Genomic DNA, 19,024 nt, shown 5'->3' on the forward strand with positions numbered 1-19,024 from the left:
CAGAGGGTTATTATGCTTGCTGCACAGAACGTGTACCATGCAGATCACAGAGCTGTATTTTATATGGATAGCTCAGAGGGTTACTGCCTTTGTCACAGAGATCCTTTTGTTATTGCAAATCATAAATTACAATCTTAATATAACACAGTGACCTATGAATTGTCACCAAAGAGATGCATTCAAACGTCGTGGTTTAGGTAAAGAAGTTATGTTTTTTCACCCAGTCTTTCATTATGTTGCTAAAAAGGTTTCGTTTTTATTAGTAAAGCGAGCCACGGCCACTGTGGTACATTTAAATCCTTCTCCAGACAAAACACTCTCAAAATATACTGCCTACTAGTATGGATGATATGTGATTCCTACACCTTGTAATCCTCACTGTCTTTTGTAATATTTCATATTGACAAATATGTGTGTGAAAAGGAGGTCATTTGGGGGCTCCAAAAAGACTGTCATACCGGGTGCCACCATCGCTAAAGCCCCCCCCTGCCTATAATAAAGTCCAACAGCACAGATGATAGACGGAGTGCTGAACAAATCAAACACTCACTCTCAGTCACAGATCTCGGTTTAATCCATTGTTTTTTGCTCACCATTTTGCTCACCATGCCACCCCGGTTTGGACCAGGCCATATGCAAATCAATCTTGATCTTGCTCCACATGGGAGCAGTCCAGCCTGAACTGCAAGGCCAGGTCTTCTCTGGATCGGAAATACGCATCACCCCTCATCAACCAGGATAGCTTGAATCGAGTGGCACAGTGAGCATGGGACCCAAGCCTGGGCATACCTTCCCCACTTAGGGTGACAAAAGCAAAAAGAACAGATAATGGACAGAATTCTAAACAATCAAACACTCATCCCCTGGTCACAGATTTTTTCAGCACTCCGTCCATCATCTTGTTGTTTTTGCTATATTCGCCCTAAGAGGACAAGGGTATGTCCAGACATGGCTCCCTTGCTCGCTGTGCTATTTGATTCAAGCTAGCCTGGCTTATATGGGGTGATACCCAGAAACTGGTCCCAGGGTGCTTGTTTCCAGTCCAGGGAAGACCTGGCCTGGCAGTTCGGGTTGAACTGTTCCATGAGGAGCAAGGTCAAGGCTGATTTGAATATGGCTGGGTCGAAACTGGGGAGGCATGGTGAGCAAAAGAACGATGGTCTAAATCCAGATATCTTGAGTGTTTGAAAAGTTTCAGCACTCCGTACATCATCTTGTTGTGTTAGCTATAATAAAGTCCTTGCAGAAGCAGCAATTCATCTTAAATGTGGGCGGGAACAGTATGTCTCCTGACATGAACAAATTCAACCTCTCTCACTCTCCTAGCATGAATGGCACAGAGAGTCCAATCGGTGGATGTACAGCCTCGTCAAACATTGCAGTTTAGACTGCCTATTTCTGTTCAGGGGGTTCTAATCCCTCTAAATGGAGGTCTTCTTTTCTTGACCGTTTGGGAAATCCACTGGAATTATATATAGCAAACTGAGATGAGCTGGACATTATCAACCAGCAAACAACCAACAGTATTTTATAAACGAGCATTGCTCTCTATAATTTAATATGTTGAAATCATAACAATTCTTACCTTTTGACTGAACCTTTTCACAATTTGGAGAAATGATCACACATTTTAGCTTTTTGAGCTTCAGATGCTTCAAAACTTCTCTCAAGCCCATGACAAGGCGGCGTTTTACTTTGGCCTTTACTGGATCCTTCTGAAACAAGCGGTCTTGGAAGCGAACCAGTTCTTTCAAAAGATCGGTCACACAACTATCAACTTCTTTGCTGAGTACCTGATTGCAGTACCTGAAAGGAATGGATTGGCAGTTTTGATAATAGATAATTAAGCATGCAACATGTCCTCTCACACACACTCTGCTGTAAGATGTGTACTTCCTGAAATAGTGTTAAGAATAATGTTTTCATCACTGAAACACTTTGCAGGAAAGAATTTAGTCAAACAAATGCTATTAAAAAAGCCTCACAGATGATGCTTGAAGAACTTTTCATGATTTTCTATATTCATGGGAATAATATGTTTCCTGCTGTGAGACCTGTACTTTTGCCCTTGCAACTACAACTAAGTATACATACTGGTATACATACTGGACAACCCCACAGGTATTTTTACTACTCATACAACCTTATGGTACATCTCCTTTCCCTTTATATAAAAAAAACAAAAAACAAAAACAACACATGATTAAATAACAATTAGTTCAGGTGAAACCCCTTAAATCTACCAGGTAAAGATGAATTGTCAAGAGGTCTAGCGTGATAATCATTAGTTGAGATTTGTGAACCTGTAGTCATACCATCACAGAAAGCAGGACTGTTAGGCTGAACGAGAGTGGGAGGGGGGGATGGGTTGGGTTGGGTTTGTTGGTTAACAGAGTTCTTCAAAATTTGTAGAATGCTTCATAAAGGAGCTGAAATAGGTATATGCATGACAAATGACGTCCAATAATATGCTGCCATTGGAAATATAAATTTGCCAGTCGCGCTGACTGTAAATGGAAACTCAATAAAGTCTGTTTTTAAGAAAGCATGACTGTTAGGTTCGTTGCGTACAGCCTCACACACAGGAATAGTTGAATCTGTGACAGGAATTGAGTTAACACTCTTTAGGTATCGCCTGGCGTTGCAGAGCGAAAGCGCTGTCGCCCGCGAGATCTATTGTGACTGACTTGCCTTCCAAGTGGTACAGGCCGGTGCATGCGCAGATTGTGGTCTGTGGACGCGCTTGTAAGACGCGCTTGCTACAAAGTGTGTTCAGCTTGTGTGCGTCAATTAGGGTTGAGTCAACAGTGTGAACGCGCTCCGGAAGACGTGCTAGCATTCAGCAGCATGTGGGGCGCCTGGCGGCATGCCGAGATAATTACTTTCTGTTTTCCGGCTTTGTTGTGAGGACATGAGCGGCCGTCTCACTGGCTCCATGTGGTAGAAGCTCCATTTGCCATTAATTTTTATGTGATATTACAAATCGTGCTTACTCTGCTGCTGCTATACACTATACATTTGTTTGTTTTCAACAAATCACTCATTTCAGTATGCGTAACCTGCTGTTGCAGGTTGCAGTTTGTTAGCTTTGAACAAATAACTCAATAGTTATACTTGACCTGCTGATGCTTAAGCTTTTGGTGTTTGTGGAGCTGCGCTTAGGTTGTTTGTCGAGCTGTACCGCCATTGAAAACGGGACCTCTTGATGTACAAAAAAACATAAAGAACATATGCGGCTGCTTGTACAATCTCTACACTACTATACGTCGTTACATTATTCAATCGTCATTACACCATTCAACCGTCATTACCGCTGTGTTATTAAAATAGTTTCGCACAAAAATTAAGGCCACCGGTAACATTTGTACATCTTATATTGAGTGGAATTTTGTCAGCATTTCCAAAGTGCTACTGCCACTTTGACCAAACTTTGCGGCTGCTCGTATCCGTACAATATTTATTTAACTCTTACATGTTCTTCCACATAACCAACCTCCACTACGGCCGTGCCATATACGTCCTTTGCCCAAAACGGACCTCTACTAGTATTGTGCCTAACCACTGTGTTGCGCATATAAATTAAGGCCACTGGCAACTTCCCTCGAACAGTACCTATTTTACTCCTACACGTTGTTTCCAACAACCGACTTCCACTATCGTTGTGCCTAACTACTGTGTTGTGCAGACAAATTAAGGGCATCGTTAACTTCCCTACATTTTGCGACGGCTCCTTCTGCCACAAATATTTAGCTCATATTACAAGAACTAACTAATAAATCACTGCTATAAACTCGTGTGGCTATAGTGCAGAACAAATAAACACTTTCCGTAATTGCAAGCCTCAAGTCAAGCAACGTTACTTTCACTCCCCCCCCCCTCCCCCCCCCCTCCCCAGGCTCCACGGAGACAGCTTTTCAAATTGGTCCCTGAAATATGGTCGCAAGCCTCAAGCAGCGTTACTTTCACTCCCTCAAACCCCCCCCCATAGGCTCCACGGAGACAACTTTTCATATTGGTCTCTGTAATATGGCCTCAAGCAGCATTACTTTCACTTCACATCCTCCCCCCCCCCCCCCCCCCCCCCCCCACATCACCACCCTCCGTCGGATACACGGAGACAGCTTTTCAAATTGACGGCCCGTCAAAGCGCATCGAAGTGCTCCTCTCTGGCAATCACAGCACACCTTGGCATCATTCACAAGTACCCACAACATCCCTGATCAAAGCAGCAGCACCTCTGGGGTTCTTCCCTCCGAGTCTTCTCCAAACCGCGACATGCCATGTGTTTTGCTTTGGTGGCCCCCTCCCTGGGCCGCACGAGCTGCGCAGCACCCATAGGAGTACGGCGAAGTCTGCAGACGCCGCCACTGGGCACGAGCCGCAGGCCACGCCAATGTGCACGCTCACGGCACGCCTACAACGTGAGCATGGTTCTCTTTCACTTTCCCTTGTTCAAGCAGCAAGCTGCTCATGTTTCAAGCAGCAAGCTGCTCATGTTAACCCCTTCGATGCTGATGACGAGCTCAGCTCATCATCAGCCACGGGGGGAGGGGTGTGCGGATGACGAGCTGAGCTCGTCATCTTACGCGGCTTTTAGAAAAAAGCCGCGTAGGGGAAAAATAACCGCCGCAGCGATGCGGCTAATAACATTTATAGGAACAAGTCTTGATCGTAAGTGTGTAAATTAGCTGGTACGAATAAAAAGACACACTATTTCATTTGCATGGAAGTGTATATGTAATGCAACCCTTCGGCTAGAGAAGCCCTCGCCTCGGACTGGTGCGGAGAGAAATTAACCTTTTTTCTGACTCAGCCTCGGGCGCGTCCAGTAAAGTTATGTTTTGATGCTATAGATTTGAGCCACTAAGCTTTGTGTTTCCAGGGTGAATGTAGTCAAAGGAAAATGCCTTAAAAAATAGGCCCCTACCCTTCTGGCCAGCGTCTTAGTGCAACACCTCATAAACTGTAGGACTTAATACAGCACGTCCACCCTTCTAAGCGCTGAAAATACGAGGTGCCACATTACACAGTCTAACAATAGCCATTTTATTTGATGGGAAGCTGTGTAGGCCTTGTCTGAATTGAAATAGCGGAGCTCATTGAAGGCTCTGCCCATCTTGCAAGGCTTGCAGCACCTGCACCCCGCGGGCCACTTCACTGGACACACCTCGACCGCATCAAACTAGCAGCTGCTGCGCTCTATTCAACAGCTTCTTACATGTTTTACACATTTCCTGTTTAATTTAAACCGATTCAAGTTGCTTGCACGGTTAAAAGCTGCCCTTTATTTACTAAACTATTGTCACTTTCGTTCACCAGAAAAGTAAAACACTTAAATAACCCCCCCCACCCCAAAAAAAGTAACTGATGAGATTGTTGTACTTGAACCGCTTTTCGTTGTAGGAGGGGCTGGGTCCTTAAATCCTCACCACATACTTTTCAAGCGCAGTTTGTGTAGTCTTCGTTAAAATTCCAGAGTTTCCACTTCTGAGTGTTCGATTCATTCTAGAACATTGCTGTTTGAAGAATAGTGCAATGTGGTGTAAATGGAGTAAATGTATCCTTAAACCGCCGGGACTGGCTAACATTATTATAGGTACAACACTGTTTAAAATACTTTTTTCTATTAAGATTTCTTGTGGCAAGACGTAGAATCTCTAAAAAAGAATATTTTTCTGAGTGTAAAATTAATCAGAGCTGAGCCTCACCGCTGGCGTCGGCTATAAGAGTTTGGATCCCCAAGGTAAGCTGAGCGTTCCATGCTTAGGAGGTTGTTAAATCCAGTACCTTTTAATTGGAACTAAAAGGAACAAATGCTCTTTAGGCTCAGAAAAGGCAAAATCGGTGTTAAGCGCTATGTTAAATATCACATCATTGTTCTGTGAAGGTTATTTGTCTGCAAATATTAACATATTGCGGATTCCTTTGCTCTTTATGATGCCACAGCTAAAAAGGACAATTTAACATTGGTGAGAGGTTCTTAGACAGCGCTTAATTTGTGGGGATTTTTTTATATATAATTGCAGGGGCCTAAAGCTTTGTTTAGGAGCCCGCCGCTCGTGCGGGCCAATGCTAGTCCTTTTCAGATATTTGCTCTTTAACAAAAGCGAGGGCATTGAGAGCACTTAAATGAACAGACAGCTGGTGGTTCGGTTGACCCACTGTGGCACAAACCCTTAGGCTGTTGGTATTATAAATGGCAATGCATTTTATTTATGTTTCTTTTTTAAAAACATAAATAAAAGGCATTGTCATTTACAATGCAAGAGTTTAAGCTATTAGTATTGTAAATGACAATGCCATTTATTTATCTGTTTTCAAATCCAACACATAGATAAAAGCTTTGTCATTTACAATGCCAATAGCTCAAACTTTTGCAAATGTGAGACCTATTGCATTGCAAATGCCTGTTTTTCGAAGGTAGCGTCCACCAAGAACCATCCTGATGACCAGGTGCATCCCCAAAATCTTTTTCCAACCACAGTTTTTCTTGCTCTCGGGTAAACTCCACTAATGATCTCCTGTTCTATTATCCTTTGCCATCAACCAAAACAGCCCCTTTATGACTCCTTGCAAGGTGGTGAAAGTGTCTAAATGTAGACTTACCGAACTGCACTCAATGAGGCATTTTAATGAGAAGCCATTCGGCAACCAGCAGATTAGATTCTTTACATTATGCCTCTGATCAAAGTACTGTTTAAATGACAGCTGCTGACATGACACCTTTTTGTTGTTTTTAAACCATTTTATTGGGTTTTCCATCTTACATTTCCGCTATACATCTTTATCACAGTAATCATACAGCCATTGTTTTACAGATTCGCATTTACTATTTATGCTATAGAATGGTGATATAAAGAAGCGAGTTACTGTAGACGAGTTATCCATAGTTTATCTTAATGATAAGAGCATTTGTAAACGCAACTGTTACCCTAAGGTGTCCTGGCGCTAGCTACAATCCTGTGTGTGGGAGGTATTATCTGCATATCCCGGAATGGTGTAATACCCTAAAGTATATATCCTCAACGTGTGCAAACTGGGGTAGGTCTGTTTATCACTAACTGGGTGATCAAAATGGGAATGTAGTAGTTGGAGTGTGAGAAGAAGGGGGTTGCATCGTTTCACACATGTCATGGGAATGAGTCTTGGTGTGTGTTAAGTATTGCTAGGACGTGGATATACTCTGGGTTCCAACTGTACGTAGGGGGTTGGGTGTTACCTGGGGAGGCTGTGGCGTTGCAGCTACATGGGTTTCAGTTCCCTGCTGTCAGCATCACTGGAGCAGCTCGGCCCATTATGTGGGGATGCGGCGGAGTCGTATGCCTCGTACCTCTTCATTCCTCAATGCATCCTCCTCCACCGTGCACCATTTATTGACTGCTCCTGCCCAGGCTGCCGGTAGGGGTCCCTCAGGGCGAGCCAGTGCATGGCAATTCCCCATTTCGCTAATAGAAGGGCCGATGATACAAACCGCGTTTGTGTTTTATAGCATTTCCGATGGTGGAACACGCCTAGCGCGCAGGCTTCCCATGTGGTTATGCCGGGCATCCTCGTGACCTCCCGTAACCTGGTGTGCATTACATCCCAGTATGGTTGTATGGTGGTAGATTCCAGAACATATGCTAGAAAGTAGCACCAGGAGTATTACAGCAGGGGCAGAGAAATTGTGTGTCTGGATAATATCGTTGGAGCCGCTCTGGTGTGAGGTATGCTCTGTGTAGAAAATTGAACTGATTCTGTTTAAATCTCACATTTCGTGTTATTTTCTTGGGGTACTCTAGGGCTCCTTCTTTTTCCTTGTCATGAAGTGCCAGCTCTATTTCTGCTTTCCATGTTTGCCGTACCCGGGTAAGCGGCGTTACCATGAGCTCACAGATGGCTGGTATAGCCAGATGATTAAGTGTCGTTCTGGGCCCATATTGAGGATTGCGTGTGGAACTGGGTGCATCGGTGGCTGCTCGTCGGATAGGTCCCATAGTTGTCGGAAGTCTTTGACTAACCGTCTATGTAGGAAAAATTGTCCTCGACTGGTGTCCTCTGCCAGGCGGTCAAAGGTGAGCAACTGACCGTCCTCGCATAGAGAGGCGATCTCAAGGATCGAATGGTCTGTCCATTTATTTATTTATTTGTAGGTTTGTATAGCGCTTGAATCCACTCCGACAGGAGTATCTCTGCGCTTTTTGAACCGGTAAACAGCAGACAAGATATGAGGATGGAATTAGATTTCATTTTCTAAACAGAACAGTTTTTAGGAGTTTACGGAATGTTATGTGCTCTTTGCATTGTCTTAAAGCCAGGGGAAGTTTGTTCCATAGCTTGCGGCCAGTGGTAGACAGGGCTCTACCTCCGTGTCTGACCTTTTTAACATGAGGGACCACGAGGAGGAGATCGATACTTGATCTGAGGGATCGTGCTGGAACATAAGGAACAAATCTCCGCTCAAGATAGATCGGCCCCTGTCCATTCAAGCACTTATGGATCAGGCAGCATATTTTAAATTTTGCTCTTTGTCGGATTGGAAGCCAATGTAATTGTTTAAGGAGGGGCTTGGAAGCAGTTCTCGGAGGGGGCATTCAGAACAAGGCGGGCTGCCGTGTTCTGAATGACTTGTAGCTTAGCCAACACTCCTTCGTTGGCAGAAAGTAACAGACCGTTACAATAATCGATCCGACTAAGGATCAGTGCTTGAACAAGGGTTTTCCTTACAGAGTCAGGTAGAAGTGGAAAGACCTTGCGGAGCAAACTGATGGTATGGAAGCATATCCCTGAAATATAGCTGGTGTGTTGTTTTAATGACAGGTCGTGATCGAGCCGAATTCCCAAATTCTTCACGACCTGTTTAGGTTCAGGGACTGCTCCTAGTTCTGATGGCCACCATTCCGGAGTCCATAGTATTTTAGCCTCCCCAAAAAACATGATCTCCGTTTTGCTGACGTTACATTGGAGATAGTTGGTAGACATCCATTTTGCCACTTCTTTCATGCCTGACGAGAAAGAGTTTCTAACCTGAGTGGAAAGAGTTTTGAAGGGGAAAAGGAGTTGCGTATCATCTGCGTATGATACGGGGACAAAGCCGTACCTACGCAATACTCCTGCCAGGGGTGCCACATAGATATTAAAAAGAGTGGGGCTCAAACATGAGCCCTGTGGCACCCCCTTAGAAATCTCTATTTCCGCAGAGCGATATGCACCCATGGTAACTCTCTGGGTGCGATCAGCTAGGAAACTCTTTAACCAGTCAAGGGCTTTGTTCTTAATGCCAGCGTTCGACAACCGTTGAGTCAAGATGGTATGAGACACGGTGTCGAAAGCTGTCGATAGATCTAATAGAACCAAGATGACTGAGAGGCCCTTGTCCTGGTAGGCGTGGAGATCATCAGTAACAGACAGCAAGGTGGATTCAGTACTGTATTTGGGGCGGAATTCTGATTGGGAATCATCCAGAGCTTTTACTAGTTCAATATGTCCGGATAGGTGGCGATTTACATGTTTGTCTATAAGTTTCCCTAAGAATGGTAACAGGGAAATAGGTCTTAAATTAGTCAGGTCAGACCACGGTAAGGTGGTGTTTTTTCTTATGGGTCTGACAAGAGCTCGCTGCCATTCCTTGGGGACAGTGCCTGAGGTGAGTGAAAGGTTTACTAATTCAGTGATCATTGGGCATAGTTGTTCATCCAATGCAGGCATTAACCTAGCAGGGATAGTATCTTCTGGACTCCCACTTTTAATCTGTTTTATTAGGTTAGACTTTTCTTGAAATGAAATAAGGGGAAAGATGTCCAGAGAGTGTGCATCAGATATAGATTCTGTGAGATTAAGGGGGGGTGCTATATTTGTCAATGTAGCCTGATTTGTACATATAATTTTATCATAGATTTTGTTAATTTTGTCAGTGAAAAAGCAGGAAATTTCATCACACAGCTGTTGGGATGACATGTCAGGGGCTTCACATGCTGTGGGTTTAGCAAATGTTTGCAAGATTTGGAAAAGAACCCTGGGGGAGTTCCCTGCCTCTTGTATTTGAGATGCAATATGTGCTTTTCGCGCAGAACGTATCGCTTTATGGTAAGAGGATAATGCGCCCCAGTATTTATTCTTATCCTCTAAGAGATGGGCTGTTCTCCATCTTTTTTCTAATTTCCTAGCCCCTAGTTTGAGTGTTCTTAAATGATCAGAGAACCAAACTTCTTGCTTTTTGGCTGGCCTAGATTTAAAATGTTTTAGTGGGGCAATTTTATCTATGACTTTCATAGTTTCACCTTCGAATTTCTTAAGAGCAGTTTCAATATCATCCGAAGGTCGTAAGACAGGGGGATTCAAATTTTCTCTAAAAGTAAAATTGGTGACTTTATGCCACTGTCTACGGATGCAAGGTAAAGTGCTGGGGTATAAGGGGCTGGGTGCCTGAAAGGGGGTAATGAATTCCACAATAAAGTGATCAGTCCAACTCACCTGAGTATCAGGCGGGCAAGAAACAGGCAAGACATTGGAAAAGATTAGGTCTAAAGTATGACCTGCCTGATGGGTAGGTCCACTATTCCTTAATATTAAACCTAGAGATGATAGGTCTGTTATTAAAGATTGTGCCTCGTTACAGTCTAATTTCTCACTGTGGACATTAAAATCTCCGACTAATATGAACTCACTGTCATTATTGATATGTGGGGCGAGTAATTCAACCAGGTTGTTGGTGAAATTCTTGTAGGGACCAGGTGGCCGATAAACTAGAGCGCCTCTATAGTTTTCTTTAGGGGATGTCTGTATTTTAAAGACCAGAATTTCAATGTCGGGGGAGCTGAGTTCCTCTAAGATCGAAACTCTCAGCTCTTCTTTGTATACAATAGCAATCCCACCACCAGTTTTCAAAGGGCGGTCTAATCTAAGTATTTTATAATTACAGGGGATAGCAAGAGTTATGGCCGGAGTACAGTGCGGTTTGAGCCACGTTTCCGTGAGATAGCACACCTCAGGTTGTTTAGAAGAGATAATTTCCCAGACCTCTGCGGTATGTTTCGAGAGGGACCTAATATTACATAAGAGGTTTGTCCTCCCCAGTGGAAAGGCATCTGCGACTTGCGTAGACGTGGATATCATAGGATTAGAACAATGTGTACGGTGTGTCTTTGTCAGTTGAGTAGAGAAATGAGTGTGACAAAGGCGGCATGAAAAAGGGCCTTCAGCCTCTAGATGAGCGGTACAGTTTACGCCTAATGGATGTTGAGTATTGAGACTACGCAATACCTTAGAGGAGTATGTTAGCTTTCCTGGGGAAATATCATGCGATGGAATAGCATGACCCGCCATAGCCCCTGACCCGTTCTGGCGCGGACGGGCGCAGACGGGCAGGTCTTTGGCTTGTCTTCGGCGCGTCTTCGGCGCGTCTGAAGGCGCCCCTCTGCGCGCAACCGCTGCGCGCTTTGTCCGACGAGTGGCTAAATAGCCCCTATTGCAGAAAGGCTAGAGCGCTAACCGCTCGAATCTACAGCAGGAAGCAGGAAGTGTGTCTCTCAGGCTCGTACCTGTCCCGCCCTCCGCTCAACGGTATTGGATACCGAGTCGGACCGGGGCGGGCAGGCTGTACCACAGAGCACTGAGTTCTAAAGAGTCCTAAAGCCCCTGGCTGCGCCGTGGGAGAACGTTTAAGCACAAAGGGTATGTGTATTACAATTCGCAATCAATTATAATACAATTTAAAAGATTTTGAAATTTGCATTCAATTTAAAATCGGTTTTAAAATTAACATCAGCTTGGCTTATTCACATCCACATCACCAGCAGAGTTGAAATATGCAGTGTGCAAAGATCTTACCTGGCATCAAAAGCGGGGTCGGCAGACACTGCCACTGTCAGCCTTACCGCACGGCACGGCACGGCAGCAATGTTTAGGGCGTGTAATGTTTATTGCCTCGTTGTAGGCCTGCTAGTGGTAGCAGGGGAGTGTATAGCTGAGTTCCGTGGGATAGGCGATTCTGTGCATGCACGATCTCGCCACCGCCACTTGCAGTGGGTACGATATTACTACTCGAGCAGTGGGGAAAAACAGACACCGTATTGCTGGGAGTGTCAGGGGAACTGCCTCCGAGTCTCCTCCACCCCGCGTCTGGCTGTCCAGCGTGACAGACACTGTTATTGAGCTTCCAGGAAGTATGCCTCAAATATAGGGGCTCCCAATATTCCCCAAGTTGTTGTTAACTGCAGCTTTTCCAGGGCCACTCTGCGTCATCTTGTGCTCCAAATTAGAGAAGTGAGCAGGGAGTCTAGTTCCTGAAAAAAGAAAGCGGAGGGATGATCGGCAGATTAGCGAAGTGCCTCTATAACCATCTTGGCAAGGGCTATTCTTCCAATCGGGGTCAGAAGCAGCGTTATCTAAAAACTAACTTGTGCACGTAACCCTGCTACTCCCTTTCGAAGGTTGCCCTCGAATAAATCTGTGGGGGAGTGGTAGAGTCAGATTCCAAAGTTGAGGCTTGCTCGCTCCAGTTGAGTCCGACGTCACCAGCATTAACCCCTTCCATGCTCATGACGAGCTGAGCTCGTCATGAGGCACAGTGGAGCTGTGCTGATGACGAGCTGAGCTCGTCATGAACAATGGGGAATCTCAAGTAACAGCACAGGAGGGAAAAATGCACAGCAGCGATGTGGTTAATCTCTTGCAGGGGGAGATCGGGGATTAGTGGGTATATAGTGGATGTCGCCCTGTTGACCTTTAGGCCAGCTGCTACTGAAAGTCTGCAAGTATCTCCCAAATAGGTGTAAGGCTCATCGTAATATCGGGCCCGTATGAAGCAGATCATCAGCGTATAAGGATACGCTGTGTACTGTGTCTGATACAGGGATGCCCCACTCCATCCCGCTTCTCCAGAGGAGAATCGCCAGTGGTTCAATTGCTATCGCGAACAGGAGTGGGGAAAGCGGACATCCCTGACGCGTGCCCCATGCTATTGAGAACTAGCTGAAATATGACGGCCGAATCGCATACGGGTCAATATTTTTGTATATAAAAGTCTTGTATACGCTAACAGCGTGGTGCCCACTCCAACTTGCCGTAGCACCTCGAAAAAGTATGGCAAGGTCAGGGTGTCAAAAGCTTTCTCCAAGTCCAGGACTAGGCAAGCTGCACTGGGATATCGATCCTTTGCCCAGTCCTGGACATGAAACAGCCGGACGATATTATGGGATGTGTTTCTGTCCAGCACAAACCCGCACTGCTCCGGGTGTACCAATGTCAGGAGGATCTGCATATTGCGATCTGTTTGAATCTTACCTAGTATTTTACAGTCCATCAACAGCGGTATAATTGGTCTGTAGGAGGCCAGTAATGTAGGGTATTGATCTGGCTTTGGAAAGCAAATTGTGATGGATTCAAGGTTAGCCAGAACTTGCTGCCAGCGCATTCAGCTGCCGCGCTTTTACCCTGCTGCAATTTTAAAGCGTTATTTTGTAATTTTAATCCCGCGGCGCTCTGACATTGCGCTCACCTTGTCGGCGCTCACCCCCTTGGCCGGAATTTCCCTTTTACCACTCTTGTCGGCGTCCGCAGGCCGGGGAAACTTGTGAGGCATACCGGCACTATAACTGCTCACTTCCCCGCACTCGGCGGGGATCAGATAGATTTAGTCGGGTCCGACATCTTGGGTTGGGTAGTGAGGCGAGGCACTCCGCGGCCATCTTGCGTAAGGCAAGAGGCTAGTAGGCGGTCCTCCGCTCAGCGTAATAGTATTTTAGGATGGACAGACAGACGCGCAGCGGGCGCGTCGTAGGCGCGCCAGAGGTAAGCCCGTTTGCGCCCGTTCGCGCAACGGACGCGCTTAGGGCCGCTACCTCTGGCCCCTCTGGCTCACCCCGTATTACCTACTCTCGGGATGAGCTACTTAGACTCAGACCCAGTCAGAACCCGGTAAAGCAACCAGCCAATGCCTATGCTTCAACTACTAGGCAAATTTCCTGTGGGTTGCTTAACGTTAGATCCCTCTGCAAGCACCACACGGAAATTGCCTTCCTCATTGAATCAGAAAAACTCGATGTCCTTTTCCTCACAGAAACTTGGACTTGGGAAGATTGTGACGTTGAACTGGGCCTAGCCTGCCCCTCAGGCTATAAAATCAGTCATACCCCGCGCACACTCAATCGAGGAGGGGGAATCGGGTTCATCCATAAAGACTCGCTGACCCTCTCCCAGCTGAAGATTCGAGAGGTGCCAGGATTTGAACTGATGGGATTCTCGGTCAAAAAGCAGGAGCTGACACTTTGCTCGGGCGTCCTGTGCTATCGTCCTCCGGGACCGGCACCTTCAATACCGCCCCTAATTGACCTGATCTATGAGCTCTCCAGCTCCCACTCCAAGTTACTGATTCTTGGAGATTTTAATCTGTGGGCTGGCGGCTCACTGGACAATGCATTTTTCTCCCTTAGCCAAGCCTGCATAGACATCAATCTGGAACAGCTGGTGAAAGCCACCACGCATCGGAAGGGTCATATCCTGGACTTAATATTTGCGGATCCTCAATGGGTATCAATAGATGATATCAAGTGCCAGTTCTGGACAGACCACTTCCTGATTATGTTCTCTCTTTGTTTAGAGGACTACACCTTGAGGGAGGCTGGACTATCCCAAGCCAAATTAGGGAGACCTTGGTCCCGAACACTCGACACCTCCCCACTACCGAATATCTTAGGGAAGGACTTTCAGCTTGGCAGCACAGCTGAAGAGAGCTATACTCTCTTCAGCCAGTCCATCTCGAGCTCACTGGACAAGTTGGCACCCCTCCGGAAGTCACGAGGGAGGATGAACCGAGCTAGTCCTTGGTATACGAGCGAACTACGCCAGCTTAAACTTGGCTGCAAACGTGCAGAAAGAGCGTGGAGGAAACAGTATTTAGACTCGGAGAAAACTGTGTTCCGGACTGCTTTACAAAAATATAAGGCACAGATCAAGATGGCTAAAGCGGCCTATTTTGAATCCACCATGAACCAGGCCCCAAACAAGGCACAGGCCCTCTTTAAGATCGTCAGGGACCTCGCCCACCCAATGTGTGCGGCCAACACCGTCCCCACATCGCAAGCTCTATGCGATTCGCTTGCTGATGCTTTCGAGGAGAACATCTGCAAAATCCTGGAGGGTTTGCAGGATCCAGTCAATCCTACCACTGGTCTGGGAGCTCCGGAGGGGATGGCCAGTCGACCCCTGCAGAGGGTTTCTCACCTCTGTTTGGAAGCTCCGGCCACGCCTTCCAGTCGACCCCGACCAGAGGACCATGCAGCTCCGGCGATAGAGTCCAGTCGACCCCAGCTGAGCAGCTTTCCCCTCCCCTCCTTGGAGGAGTTTGGCAGCCTGGCCCTCACGATCTCATCTGGCTCGCCTCTTGATCCTCTCCCTCCAAAATTTTGGAGGGTATTTCAGGAGGAACTTTTCCAGCCTTTGCACTCCATCTGCTGCCAGTCGTTCGAAACAGGGACTGTACCAGACTGCTGGAAGAAGGCAGTGGTATCTCCGCTCCTAAAAAAATCTACGCTTGACCCCGCCTGTCTTTCCAACTATCGGCCAATTTCCCTGCTTCCTTTTCCAGTTAAAATCATGGAAAAACTGGTCACCCGCACTCTCTCCGGCTTCTTAGAAGGTAACACCTGGTTGGATGAGACGCAATTCGGTTTTCGCCCAGCTCATGGGACGGAATCCGTGCTAGTGACCGTGTTAGACAATCTGCGGGCGCGAGTCGACAGTGGTCGGGCAGCCTTTCTGGTGCTGCTCGACATGTCGGCCGCGTTTGACACGGTCAGCCATTCTACCCTGATCATGAGGCTGGAAGAGTGCGGGGTCATAGATAAGGCCAGGGATTGGCTGATTTCTTATCTGGACAACCGTCAGCAACAGGTATCGCTCCCCCCCTTCAGCTCAGAGGAGCGGAGAGTAGGACAAGGAGTACCCCAGGGCTCAGCCATCAGCCCCATACTCTTTAATATTTACCTCCGCCCTCTGGTCCAGCTCATTAAATCATTTGGGATCTCCGCATTTAACTATGCGGATGACACCCAGCTGGTCTTTTCACTGGAGGGACAGGATGCAGTCCCATTGGAAACCTTCCACCGGTGCATGCAGGCTACAGCGGAATGGCTCTGATTGAACTCGCTGCAGTTTAATGGGACTAAGACAGAGGTCCTATACTGTTCCAACGACCGAGTTCCCCGGGATCTCCCAGACGACTTCTGGCCTTTGTCATTCTCAGAGACGGTGTCAGCTGCACAATCGGCGCGCAACTTGGGTGTCATTTTCGGGCCCAACTTGCAGCTAGATCTGCACGTAAATAAGACCACCTCAACGTGCATGATGCTGATCCGCATGCTGCGCAAAGTGCTGCCCCTCCTCCCTGAGCAAGCCAGACCCGAAGTAGTGCGGAGTACCATTTTAAGGTCGACTCGACTATTGTAACGCACTACTTCTGGAGGCCCCGATTAACACTACTGGGCAAGCTCCAAAGGGTGCAAAACATGGCTGCCAAACTTGCCCTCTCCCGCCCCTACCACAGCTCATCCACGGCAGCGCTACAGGAACTTCACTGGCTGCCGGTCCATCTACGCGTTCGCTACAAAGCAGCTTGCATTGTGTTCAGGGCCATCCATGGCCTGGGCCCGATCCCCTTGCGGAAAATGTTCGCCTGGTACCTTCCTCCCCGAGCCTTACGCTCCTCTTCATCCAGGCTACTTGTAGTACCGCGTTTTCAGAGAGTGAGGATGGGCGGCCGATCGTTCAGAGTAGCGGCGGCCAAACTCTGGAACTCCCTGCCGATATCTCTAAGGAGTCTTGAGGATCTCTCAGTCTTTAGGAAGGTGTTAAAAACCCACCTTTTCCCCAGGACAGGCTAAGTTGCTGAAATTGTTGGCTCACCGTTCAAAGCCCCAGGATGCCCTTGGGGTGACAGGTCTGCGCTCTACAAATATACCACGATACGATACGATACGATTCTTGCAACGAGCTCAGTAGTTCTCCCTTGTCTAATGCCTCCTTACACATGTCTTCCAGCCTGGGTGCCAGTTGCGAGGAGAATGTGGCATAATACTCTAAGGTCAGGCCGTTGTGGCCCAGGGCCTTTTTATATGCTAGTGTTTGAATCTTGTGCTTGACGTCTGCTGCTGTGATTTGTGTATCTAAGGCTGTTCCATCAGACTGATAGATTCGCAGCATGGTGATGTGGGAAAGAAATTTCTCAGTGTGATCTGGGTTCTCGTGTCCAGGAGAGTGTGCATATATCTTGGTATAGTAGGTTCTGAAAGACTGTAAAATGTGCTCTTACATGCCAACTAGGGTATCCACTGGATCAACCATTTCTGTAATTGGGCTTGCTACCGTTTCCTGATGAATGCACCGGATCGATCTCCTTCTCGATGGGTTCCAGCCGCATAGGTTTTGAAGTTGCATGTGCGGAGATCTACTAGTGCCTCTGTGTATTTGGTCTTAGCCTCTTCGATTTGAGCTGCAGACGCTTGATCCGCGTCCGCTGCTTTGATCAAGTCCTCTAGCTTCTTTCCCGGGAATAGTCTGGAAAGAGCATTACATGTTTATCTTCCAACTAAATACGTCAATTTTCCAGTGCGGCTTTCAGGACTGCATCTCGGTCATAGAATTGGAGGAGCTTGACGAGAAGTGGTCTTGGGGAGACCCTGGGGGGAGGTCTTTGCAGTGGGAACCGGTGGGCTCTCTCCACCAAGAAGAAAGGTGCAAGTTCTATGGCTGGTGGAAAGGATTGCAGCCAGGTCTCCACATAGCTCACAGTCTGAGCCCTCCACCCCCTCCAGTAGGTTCATGACCCGGATGTTACTTCTTCTTGAGCGTCCTTCTAAATCGTCTGCTCTATCTTCGAGCTGCGAGATTCAGAATTGGAGATCCTTTATGGTTTTCTGATGTGCTTTGGTTACGGGCTGCAATGCGGTTATGACTTTCTACCAGTCTGCTACTTTGTCAGTCAGCTTGCGGTGATCGTCTCGCAGTATGTTGAGGTGTGTTGCTAGAGTCCCAAATCGTTCCTCCATTGTCACTCTTGAATGCTCAATGTCAGCCAGGACCTTATCTCACTACTCTGACATTTTTGTGGGCAGGCGATGTGTCCGAATTCGCCAGCCGGTCTTCTGGCGTTTTAGCAGGATTTTGCATTGACGTTATTGATTACTGTCAAGCATTCAATCTGAGTCTTCCCATAGTTCGTGATAGTTTGTGCATGTTATCTTTTTATGAGTATTTTCTGTGCGCGTCCACCATCCGGGTTCAGCTGTAGGGTCGCGGTATAAAGACTTAGAGTGTACAGCTGGAAGACACAAGGTCCACAGTTCTGGTTTGTTCTAGGGCGTTCCCTGGGACATTCAGAGGTACACTTGAGCAGAAGAGAACCAACTGCCGCGAACAGCACGGTTAGAGGATGGAGTTTCTTCGGATTGAGAGAGCTGTTGAAGAAATGAACTTTAAAACGAGACTATGTAAATTAATGAGTAGCAAATGTTTTCTGATAACGTGTCTTTTAATGCTACTTAGCAGGACGATGTTTTTGGTGGGATATGTTATTTTCTCTTTTCAAGTGACGTTTGCACCCACCACACAACCTATGCCTTTTCCTACTATTTCTTCGCATTCATTTCATCCTTTGCCTGAACATGAGTCCATTAGAAGATTGGAATTTGCTAATAACTCCTTTGTTTAACTTCTGCATCAGCATCAGTTAGTAGTGAACACTACTAATTGGTGGGTGTGTGGTCTTATGCCTCATACTACTGATAAGGGTATTCCTTACCTGGTCCTGCCATTCAGCTATAATGGTTCTGTGTGGGCGTATAGGACGATGTTCATTTATGTCCGTGAAGTTTACCCCCGCGTTCTGTGAAAGACAATCCAAGGAATAGTGCTCTGGTGAAGAAAATAGTAGACATGATTAGAGGAATTAACTCCTATGAGACTATTCCGAAAGATGAGACACTAGCATATATTGGATGGAACATGACTGGATATGGTGTTAGTCTGAGTGAAAACCAGCGAGCAAAAA

At 46.7% G+C, this 19,024-nt stretch overlaps 1 protein-coding gene across 1 annotated transcript in view; it reads right to left on the minus strand.

Annotated features, from left to right (window-relative positions):
- Window positions 1-19,024, minus strand: part of SECISBP2 (SECIS binding protein 2) — a 405,025-nt gene that overhangs the window by 113,870 nt on the left and 272,131 nt on the right. Inside the window, exon 10 of the mRNA XM_086961140.1 lies at window positions 1,586-1,806. Coding sequence (XP_086817266.1) covers window positions 1,586-1,806 — 221 coding nt within the window. The remainder of the gene's footprint in view (window positions 1-1,585; window positions 1,807-19,024) is intronic.

This window comes from Lissotriton vulgaris, chromosome 3_1 (assembly GCF_964263255.1).
Source record: "Lissotriton vulgaris chromosome 3_1, aLisVul1.2, whole genome shotgun sequence".
In the NCBI taxonomy this organism is placed as follows: Eukaryota; Metazoa; Chordata; class Amphibia; order Caudata; family Salamandridae; genus Lissotriton; species Lissotriton vulgaris.